Source organism: Neomonachus schauinslandi, chromosome 1, assembly GCF_002201575.2.
Source record: "Neomonachus schauinslandi chromosome 1, ASM220157v2, whole genome shotgun sequence".
In the NCBI taxonomy this organism is placed as follows: Eukaryota; Metazoa; Chordata; class Mammalia; order Carnivora; family Phocidae; genus Neomonachus; species Neomonachus schauinslandi.
Genome location: NC_058403.1, coordinates 39,499,568 through 39,510,711, shown reverse-complemented (window position 1 = coordinate 39,510,711; position 11,144 = coordinate 39,499,568). Strand labels below are relative to the sequence as shown.

General features: G+C 39.0%; 1 protein-coding gene across 1 annotated transcript; it reads right to left on the bottom strand.

Annotated features, from left to right (window-relative positions):
• Positions 1 to 319: 319 nt before the first annotated feature.
• Positions 320 to 7,139, bottom strand: C1H3orf38 (chromosome 1 C3orf38 homolog). The gene is made up of 3 exons (XM_044913885.1): positions 6,744 to 7,139; positions 3,737 to 3,975; positions 320 to 2,246 (listed from the first exon to the last, which is right to left on the bottom strand). Exons 1-3 carry the CDS (start codon positions 6,868 to 6,870, stop codon positions 1,566 to 1,568), a joined length of 1,047 nt encoding a protein of 348 aa, XP_044769820.1. The 5' UTR covers positions 6,871 to 7,139; the 3' UTR covers positions 320 to 1,565.
• Positions 7,140 to 11,144: the final 4,005 nt, after the last annotated feature.

The following is an 11,144-nucleotide window of genomic DNA, read 5'->3' as shown; positions in this document are numbered from 1 at the left end:
TAAACTTCTTTTGCTCATACCTGAACCCATTTAGTTAAACATTAGGTCTTACTGTGTGGCCCAGCTGTAGGGATTCACAGTAAATAAAACATAGTTTCAGTTCTCGAGAGAGTCTATCAGGAAGGTTTCAAATTTCTAACGCTGATTAAAAGAACATGCAAAGATTGCAGCCTTACTTGAGCATTACACAAATTCAAAAAGCCAATACTGAAGGTAGCCAGAGGCAATTTCTGCCCACCCTGAGCATCTGTAGTAATATTTCTGCAGTACTCATCAATAGCACAAAGGAAACAGATGGGAATAGTTTCTAATTTTATCCTTTACTCAGGATATTTATTGAGTACATGTTATAATGATACTCTATACTTAAAGGAGAAAATGATAACTTGCTTTAAATCTAAACAATATACTATTCTTATAGCAGACAGTAGGAATTTCCCTCCTTTATTAAGTTCTTATTTTAGGATGTATCAATTTGTACTCTTCATAAAAGGCATGGCATTAAAATACAAAAAAGATGAGTTTTTTCCTCCTGCTTCCAAAATTCTTGTTACCCTAGATGATCACGAGTTAAAGGTAAAAAATTAACATGTACAACACATCATCACAATTCCCAGCTGAATTTTTTCCATATGGCATTTTTGTAAATTAAAATTACTAACTAAATCAAAGATCAGCAAGCAGTTGCCAAGTGATGAAGAATTTAAACCCTAAAGCAACTATGTACTTAATCTGGAAACTTAACTTTGTAATTCAAACCTAGTAGAACAATTTAGAGGTGAGAAATCCTAATAATTCTAATTTATGATGTGGGAGTATATCTCTATTTGTATATAGATATGACCACATTATAAAGTTGTGTGTGTTTTTGGGGGGTTTTTTTGGTCACCTCTTCCAAGATCAATCAAGAGGAAAATAGTAATTCATTTAAGTTAGAAACTGGGCACACCTTTTAAAAAATTTCAACAGTATGTTTCCTTTATATGGTATTACAATAAATGTTCTATAAAACTTAGCTGAAGCCTTAGATAAGAATAAGGTCTGTTTTGAGAATAGCACTTATCATTGCCCACGAGTTCAGAAAATGTTGCAGATTTTAAGATACTTAGCTTGGACTACTATAGATAACTTTGAAAAATGTTCCTCATTTTAAAAAGGCAAAGTAAATTTTCCCCACCTGCTAAATTATTGGACTTTTTGCGTGAGAATGTCACTTAAGTTTTCTAAAATGGTAACTCTGAGTTTACATTAAACCTTTCCAACATGAAAAGTACAGATATTAGCAGAATATTCACTAAGTAAAATGAAAATATTACCTGGTTTCTAAGGCACACCATTAGTTATACCATCTAAACTGGGATTTATTTGATGAACTGCATTAGCTCTCAGAACATTTGCTGCAACTCAGGTAGAAAGAGGCAAGTATTCACATATGTTAGTCTGTTGTCAAGAAAGATATTTCAACTAAAATATGTCAATCCTCGCATCTGAAATCACTTAGACATTACTAATGTGATATCTGGAAGAGTTTCTGTATAGAAGGTTTTTTAGACTGACAAACATGTTCAGTGCTTTAGAGGGCTCGGTAAACTCAGTTCTCTTTTGTTCAACAATGCCTCATCTCCACTGCATAAAGCTTGGTCTCCAGTTCCACTATCCAATGCCTGCCTTACATTAAGTTGTACTTCGTTGGTACTGCATAAAGTAACAGTGTTATAAAAGGCATCTAGATCACAAGGTTCAAATGTAATAGCTGGTTTCATTAATGTTCCAGGAGCAAGAGAACCCTCTCCAATAATTCTCAGGTTGATAAACTTGATTTTCCACGTATTTTCCACAAAAGGGCAGCGTATGAGTCCAAAAATTTGTTCAAAAATGCCCAAACAAGTATTCCCTCGGTGGACAGTCCCAGCAACTCCAACCATAACCAGACCATGCGGAGAAGAAGCACATTTCAGTCCATGGGAATCTAGGTTGGGACTGAGAAAAAGATACTCTTCTTTCACTAGGGACAGCAGACGAAGGCTCACAATTTCTGCTCCATAGTAGTCTATCACATTTTGTTCAGAGGTGTTGTAATAAAACCTAAGCTTGACATCGTGCCAGAAGTGCTGTGGCCCCCATTCATCTTGAGGTGGTCCCAGAAAAGGATTCTGAGAATTAAGAAGTTCAAAGAACCAGCGACAAAATTCTTCTCCTAATCGACGAAAATCAACCTTTTCAGCTTTTTTATCTTCTTTTTCCTGCTGATTAAGATAAATAAAATATAAAATATAACAAAGGTCAGTTCTCTTATCTTTTTTTCTACCTAGTCTGTTTTAGAGCTAAGTTTTCATATGCTGAGTATAGCAGAAGCTAAATAAACTACAAGTGAACTCACTGAACCCATCATGCACAAACTGTTTTTCCAAAAAGGGGAAAATCATTTTAGAATTTCCCACCTTAAACATCTGAAAATTCAGCTAAGAAATTAAGGTTTAACAAGGCCTCTCAAAATATCAGCATGAACAGTCAACAATGATTTACATAAGTATTTTCTCTTGTGTCAGTGGTTTCACAATGTCTGTCAAAACCTTCAAACTGATGCTTTAAATGGATATACTTCGTTGCATATAAACTACACTAAAATAAAGTTGGTAACAAATAAGAATTTTTTACTACCTTTAAACAGAGTTCTAATACGATTGAAATACATTACTTTTTATGATTGGGATTATTTTTATACTGTTATTTCTCTTTTTTACAAAGGGTAATGTTATTGCAAAAATATACCTGACAAGCTTGATTTTATTCATCTATGTGAATAGATGAGAATATTCCAGAGCACAGTACCTCATTTTGATGGTAAGAATCTTTTACTGACAGAGCACCCATGATTCAGTATGTCTGGCTCTGTGCTTGGGACTTATGGACTATTTCCTTCTATCTTCACAAGCCTAATTACACAGATACTATCATTATTATGCCTGCTTTATAGATAAAGTAAACAGGGCTCAGGAAAGTCAAGTTACTTGCTCAAGTTCACACCTAGCACAGGGCAGGACCTATTTGAAGTCACATCTGTATGATTTCAGAGTCAACATTCTCTTTAGCATATTAAGAAAGCTCTTAGAAGATCCTTTCCTAATGTGAAAGCAAATGCCTCTTACTGTAAAACCTCACAAATTCAAAGTATGTAGTTTAAAATTTGCAAATTCATGGAAGGGGCTTCTGGAGTGGGTGGCAAATTTCTATTTCCTGACCAGCGTGGTCATTACAAATGTTTTTGCTTTATGGACGTTTATTAAGCTATATATTTGATCTGAAAAAGGGGTTGTCTTTCTGTGCTGTGTTTAAAAAAAATAAAATAAATAAAATAAAAAAAATAAAATTTGCAAATTACCTAGAGTTCATACAGTCAATATTTAAATATTCACACAGTATCTAAAATGTCCAGTGGATACAAAGAAATAGGAACAGACAATGTCAGCTGGAGGAAATTATTACAAGAGGATTTTTCCTAGCTTAAAAAAAAAAAAATCAAATGTAAAAATTACTTAAGTTTCTCTCATAGAATTTTTACAATTTAATACCTTTACTAGTCTGCTTTACTGGTTGTTCCTTTAGAATGCAAAGGATATGATGTGAAGCTAAATTATAAAAGCCAAAATATTAGCCATGTTCCCACAGATCTAGGATTATCTAAAGAGTTTAGACAGAACTATGATTTAGGGTATAAATATAAGATCTATTTTACCTGTTGAAATAGTCTAATGTCCTCTGTCTTAACTGGCTCAGGTGTTTCCTTCAATTTCAGATGTAACTGCTTTTTCCAGTAATCCTTTGCATGCTGAATAAGATTGTGCTTTTCAGTAGCTGGAGGTATAATAACCCCCTGTGTTGCCAAGTACTTAAATATGACTTCTCGGTGGACTTTCTTACGCTTCAAAAGTTCTTCTACACTTTGACTGTACAATAATATTGCACGAACGGCATCTAGAAGGAAATTATAAAGATTAGTAGAAAATCACAAGTCACTTATAAATCTGTCCAGGGTCAGCAGAAACCCTATCAAATGATATTTATAAATTACTGTCATGACATTACTCCTTTTTCATGAGATGGTAATTTTTAAAAACCAGAAAGTGGGTTGTCACATTTTGGGTTTAAAAAATTTTTTCTTTATGCTTTGAACTTCCCTATCTAAACTTACTTACCTCTTCCTTTCACTTCTCGTAAGATAGTAAAAGTTTTGCATTTTTTTTAAAGAATGACATGTTTTAAGAAAAAAATCTGAGCCAGAGAAAAAAATTTTTTTCTAAGAAGGCCAATGGACCTAAATTCATTTATAATGCCTAACATAGGTAAAATTACGGTTATTTTAGATGTGCAAGGACTTTTAAACTCCTTACTCTATAGACAATGAAAGTTGAGGATATATGAGGTATCAACAATCATGCTTCTAAGAAGTGGCAGAACTAAGACCTGTATTCTTTTTTTAATTTAAAAAAATGTTATATTAAACAGATCAAAGATTTTACATGTATAAAGAATACAGAATAGCAAAAAAATGAACTCCCATGTATACACAACATAACTTAAGACATAAGATATTACTAGTATCTTTGAGGCCCTCATTTTAACCCTCCCTACTTAATACTATTCCCTCTCTCTACTCACCCACCTTAGAGGTAGCTGCTATCCTAAATGTTATCAATACCTTGCTTTTCTTTATAATTGTACAGCATAACTATGAACTCCTAAACAATACAGTTTGGTATTTTTGGAACACACTATAAATCCAATCCATATATATACATACGCACACACACACACATACAGTCTTTCATATTCAGCTTTTCACTTAATGTCGTTTCTGACATTAATCTGTGGATATATGTAGCTCTAGCTAATTTTTTGACTGTTAATTCATTTAACTGTACCACAGTAAATTATATGACTACATCACAAGGTTATCTATCCTTCTGTTCATAGATTTTTACTGGGTGTGTCCAATTACTAACACCACCACTTTGAACATTTTCATAAATGTCTCCCAGTGCATAGAGGGGCAAGCAGCATGAGGATCACCTGGGAGCTGAAGAAATGCTGAATTTCTGGGCTCACTCCAAAACTACTGAATCAGAATCTGCATTTTTCACAAGAGTCCTGAGGGATTGATTCACAGGCACATTCAAGCTTGAGAAGCTCAGGTCCAGAATATGAGCCCGGAAATAAGCAAATAATTCCACTTAGAGATGATGTCAAACTTGTTTTCCAAAGTTCTAATTTACACTCCTCCAATTGTCAAAGAGCTGCTTTGCATGATCACCACGTTTAGTTTTTTGCCAATATGGTAGACAGGAAAACACTGTGTTTTGGTTTTCATTTCATTGCTTTTTAAAGAGATTATCTTTTCATAATAAACAAACAAAGAGATGATCTTTGCATATGCTTATTATTTTCTTCCTCTCTGAGAAATTATCTCTCCAAATCATTTAACATTTCTGTACTAGGAAGTTTCTTTTTATTTGCTTTTAGACCCACCATCAATTAAATCCAACATTTTTATCTATTACAATTTTAAACTCACACTCACAAGGACTGTTAGGTGGTGATTAGCATGTGAAATAGATAAATGCTTAAGAACTATATTAAGTCTAGGGGCGCCTGGGTGGCTCAGTTGGTTAAGCGACTGCCTTCGGCTCAGGTCATGATCCTGGAGTCCCGGGATCGAGTCCCCCATCGGGCTCCCTGCTCGGCAGGGAGCCTGCTTCTCCCTCTGACCCTCCTCCCTCTCATGCTCTCTGTCTCCCATTCTCTCTCTCTCAAATAAATAAATAAAAAATCTTAAAAAAAAAAAACAAAACTATATTAAATCTAAAACTATTTGCATTCTTAATTCTTAGGAATTTCTTCTTTTAATGTTTGAGGAAACATTAAGTTTGAAGTTTCAAATGAATGATTTTCTTAAATGGCAAAAACGTAAATCCAATTTAAAACCAGAGAAATACAGATTATGCTTTTGTAGTTATTTAAGTCATACTAACATAGAAGTCTGGAGTTTTCACATTTCAAAGTAAGACTGTCCCGATGATATGCCAAGTGAAATACACACACAGGCTTCTTGGTTACATTTTTATATGGAGTAGCTACAATCAATATTGATTGAATATTAACCCTTTAAATCTACTCTACAGAAATGTTCATTTGGCTCTGAAAGCAACGTATTCCTACTACGCAAAACCATCTCAGAAAAAAATTAGATCCCAAAAGAGACATGGATTCAAACTATCTGCTCTTGTATTACAGTAGTTTTACCTACAAGGCTGAAGTGTTTATGATATCCTCCCAGAGGCCTGAAGAAGAAAACTTGAGTCAGCAGCTGACTCCTCAGATCAGCCGAAAATGAAAATGAAAAACACCCTGGAAATTCTGAAATCACTATTCACGTACTCTAAATTCTCGAAAAAAATAAGCATTTGCCCATACATCCAGCAGGTAAAACCTGGAAGCAGCGCGGTTTCCAGTGCCACCACCTCTCCCGGGGATGTGGCGCTTCAGGGGCCTGAAGGCGCACGGCGGTTCCCAGGCCGGGAGGCAGCGGCGGCGGCCGGGACTCTCGAGAGTTCCGCCCCAGCACCGTCGGACCCCGTTGCGGGGCTAGGTCTCGCACCTCCTCTACTCCCACGTTCTGGCAACCTGGGGCTCTAGTGAGGTCTTGGGAGGGGCGTCCGCCCCTGGGGAGAAAAGTCAACACTTACCTTGCCGGTCCTCAGGCTGCACCAGGCGGTTGGTGATGGTGTCGCACAGGGCCATGATATCATCGTTGTCTAGTAGGCCGAGGAGGTTACGGCAGCCCTCCATCTCTGGATAGCTGAGCCCCGACATCTCGACCCCCAAAAGGCGGGGGGAAGAGGACGACCTAGTAATGCCGTCCCTGCAGGCCCACCAGACCGGCGCCTAGGCAACGTACACCGGAAGTGCCTTTCCTGTTGTTCGCCGCCAAAGGGCCTCGGGTATTCCAAACCCCTGGGCGGAAGTGATTGCCAACAAGGTCAATCAGGAAATGCGGTGCTCCGACTTGTCGTTCCGGGCTGGACAGGACGGAGGGGAATCCAACGGATCTCATTTTAGGAACTACCGCGTTTGCACCGAGAACAGCGATCTTCCACAAGGAACCTGGTTCCGGAAAGCGATGCCCTTTACTCTGAGGAGTCCAACCTCCAAAAATGCCCCTGGAAGGGCTGCGCAGGTGCAGGTGCGTGGAAAGCGGGTGGCGGTTCCTGCGCACGGCGAGCTCCCGTGATGCCGCGGGGCCGGCCAATGGAGGCGCCTGCTCCCCGCCCGTGGGCCTGACCCCCGGGAGCGCTTGAACGTCCTCTGCGGCCAGTTCTGAGTTGGGTGCACCTGTAGTTTGATGTTCTTAAATTACGTAGTACGGTGTTAAAATAATTTGGTTCTGTTTAGCAATAGACTATGAAAGGTTAAAAAAAAAAGTCACCTATCACATGCCATGCCTTCTTGCTTTCATCTGTACCGGATCGGCTGTTGCTTGATTCCGGTCCTCGCCGGCTTGGTTTTAGACGATGCTGTATCGCGAGCAATTTAGGGCTGGGGACTCTGGAAGCCAGATTACCAGGGTTTTACTCCGCCACCATTCACTAACTGTGACCGTGGACATGCTTCTTAGCCTTTTTGTCCCTCAGTTTCCTATCTCGAAATGGACCTAGTAGAGTTAGCTACATCATAGGGTTGCAGGGGCGGGGGTGCGGGGCGGGGTGAAGGACAGTGCCTGGCACTTAGAAGGAACTCAGTGCATGTTAGCTGCTGCTGTTAGTGTGGCAGCAACTCGTATTCACCAATGGAAAAGTCATGCTGGGCTCGACCGAGAGCGATGAATAATCAGGCTTAAACATCGTTACTTGCCTCTGGCCTCTCCCACATTTTAGGCATATTTTTGATTTGTTAACATTTAATTAGGGTATTGCCATTTTGTAGCTGAAATGTACATTTCTGCAGATTCAGGTGAGCAAATTTAACGTTTTAAAAAATATAACAGCTAAATGTCAGTTTTAAAATAAATTGTAAATGTAGCGTAGGCATTCAAAGCATGGTTATACTAATTTGCCAGTGGATATTATTTGGGGTATCATTTACTCAACAGATAAAAATCCTTCATTTTTCGGGGCGTCTAGGTGGCTCAGGTCATGATCCCAGGGTCCTGGGATCGAGCCCCGCATCGCATCGGGCTCCCTGCTCAGAGGGAAACCTGCTTCTCCCTCTCCCACTCCCCCTGCTTGTATTCCTTCTCTCGCTGTTTCTCTCTGTGTCCAATAAATAAATAAAATCTTTTTTAAAAAAATCCTTCATTTTTCATTAAGTATTAATGAGTATGTACTATGCTAGGTATTGAAGATTCAGAGAAATGACACAGACCCTCCTTTCAAGGATCTTTTGAGAGTGCTGCAAGGGCTAGCAAGTGCTCATCATGCTGGTGTGGGACCATATACAAGGCATACCCAACCTTTTCTTTCATTTCTTCATTTAAAAAGGGGAAAAAAAGTATTTATTGAGCACCTATTTGCCAGACATTGTTCTTTGTGTTGGAACAAATACAGTTTCTTTGGAGCTTTCAGTCTAGTGGGAAGAAATAGACAGTAAACATATAAGAAACTATATACTATGCCAGGAAATGCTATGGAGAAAAATAAATCAAAAGGAGGGGGATGGAGCAGATGTTGCGTTTTTATACAGACTGTCAAGAGAGACTTCTCTAAGTAATATTGAAAGGAAGACCTGAGGAAAGTGAGTGAAGCACAGAAGAGTGTTGTAGGAAGAAACAATAGTAGAGGTTCCAAGGAAGAAGCAGAGTGCTTGGCAATGTAGGAAGGAGGCCAGAGCAGCGTGTTCAAGCAGGAGGCAGTGAGGTTAGAGTTGCAGTCAAGATTGATCTAGAGCAGGGTTTCTCAGTCGAGGCACTATTAACATTTTGGGCAGGATAATTCCTTGTTTGGGGGCTGTTCTATGCATTGTAGGATGTTTAACAGCATCCCTTGCTTCTACCCACTAGATGCCAGTAGCACCTCCTCCCCCAAGTTGTGGCTACCAAAAATATCTCCCAATTTACCAAATGTCCCCGGGAGGCAAAATCATCCCCAGTTGAGAACCACTGATACAGAACCACCTGTCCAAAAGTACTTTGAGATAATGAAAGTGTTCTGTATCTGTGTTGTTCAGTATAGTAACCATGAGCCACATGTATCTGTTGAGCAGTTGTAATGTGGCTAGTACAATCAAGGAACCGACTTTTAAGTTTTATTTGAATTTTAGTTAAATTTTAATAGCCATATGTGGCTAGTGGCTACTGTATTGGATATTGCAGATCTAGAGCCTTGCAGGCCATTGTGAAGACTTTGGCTCTTTTATTCTGTTATTCTCTCAGTCTCTTACTCCAGACTAGTCACAGGGGTCCCCTTGCTATTTGTTCCTTAAACTTGCCTCTTGCTTTTATTTAGTTGAGAGAGGAGCAAGCAAGAGAGAGAGCACGAGTGGGGGAGGGGAGAGGGGAGAGGGAGAGAGGCAGATTCCCCTCTGAGCAGGGAGCCCAAGAACAGGGGCTCCATCCCAGGACTCTAGGATCATGACCTGTGCCGAAGGCAGACGCTTAACTGACTGAGCCACCCAGGCACCCCCCGAAATTTAGAATTTCTAAGAAGTTCTTAGGGGGCACGTGGGTGGCTCAGTCGTTAAGTGTCTGCCTTCAGCTCAGGTCATGATCCCAGGGTCCTGGGATCGAGCTCCGCATCAGGCTCCATGCTCCGCGGGAGGCCTGCTTCTCCCTCTCCCACTCCCCCTGCTTGTGTTCCCTCTCTCGCTGTTTCTCTGTCAAATAAATAAAAATCTTTAAAAAAAAAAAAAAAGTAGTAGTTCTTAGGTGATGCTAATTTTGCTGCTCCAGGGACCACACTGTAAGAATCACTGCTAATAGAAGAAAGTGAAACATCAGCCACCTACTCCTACCAGACTTCATCCTTTGTCTCTGAAATCATTGATCCTCAGGCAGGTCTGACTCTATTTGGATATATTATAGCCACTCATGCTCTGTATTTGCAGGGAAAACTGCATGGTAGAATGAAAACTGCTTGGCATTATGGTTTTAGGAGGACACATCTGATTTTTCAATCCAACCTCTCCTGCGTGACTTCAGTCAAGTTATTTAATGTTTTTGAGCCTTGGTTTCTAAAACGCAGTGTTCCTATCTGTGTTTGAGTTTTAACAATTAGGGGTAACGTATATAAATTAGCTAGTATATAGTAATTTAGTAAAACAGGAGACATTTCTTCTCCAGTGTGTAGCACTCATAAATAAGGCATGAACCTCTCCCCTACTTTTAGTTTTAATTCCACATAATACTGGATTGCCGCTCCATTTGACATCTTCATATACAGCCAAAACTCCTGACCCTTTTATTAGTTGATTCTTGAAGCTGGTATGAAATTTATATTAAGCTCTGAAAAGCAACCTCTTTTGTTTATCTTGGAAGCATACTTAGTAATATTGCTTTCCAGAATTCCTCAAGTCTCAGGAAAAAAAAAAGTCTAGGTAACTCCAATACCTTTATCTAAATACCTCAGTACATTTAATAGTCTAAAATCATATGACCAAAAGCATAGACTGAGAATTCCAGATCTCAGCTCTAGAATGCTTGAATAACTTTCCCAGTGTTTTTCAAAGCATGTTTGCAGTATGTGCAAATCACTGGACATAGCACCGTCCTTTGATTTGCATTGCTATCATCGCATCGAACAGGGTCTTTTTCTACTTCAGCCCTCATTTTTTTCTAGTTGCAAGTTATAGCAAAGGGTATAGGGTGTTTTCCTTTGTTAGTCAACCAAAAAAGTAGGAGCCCTCATGCGCAAGGACTCACTTTTAGCTACAGATTAATTGGTTTACATGTTTTCCCCCTGAAATGCTTTTTAGGAAGTCATTTTCATCAATATTTACACCTTATTTCAAAGTGACTTCCCAGTGTTTTTTTTTTTTTTGAGTTCCACCAGATGCTGTTCATCTTTTGAAGATTTACCAACACACTTTCACTTAGAGAGTTGTGATATTTGTCTACCTACTAAGTTTGCAGAGGGTACCCAAAATAACTTTAATAA

Coding starts and splice junctions, on each gene's coding strand:
- C1H3orf38 (XM_044913885.1), bottom strand. CDS start 6,870: ATGTCGGGGCTCAGCTATCCAGAGATGGAGGGCTGCCGTAACCTCCTC. Junction 3,976..6,743: donor GCAGCCTGAGGACCGGCAAG/GTAAGTGTTGAC, acceptor ATTTCCTTCTAG/ATGCCGTTCGTGCAATATTA. Junction 2,247..3,736: donor ACATTAGACTATTTCAACAG/GTAAAATAGATC, acceptor TATCTTAATCAG/CAGGAAAAAGAAGATAAAAA.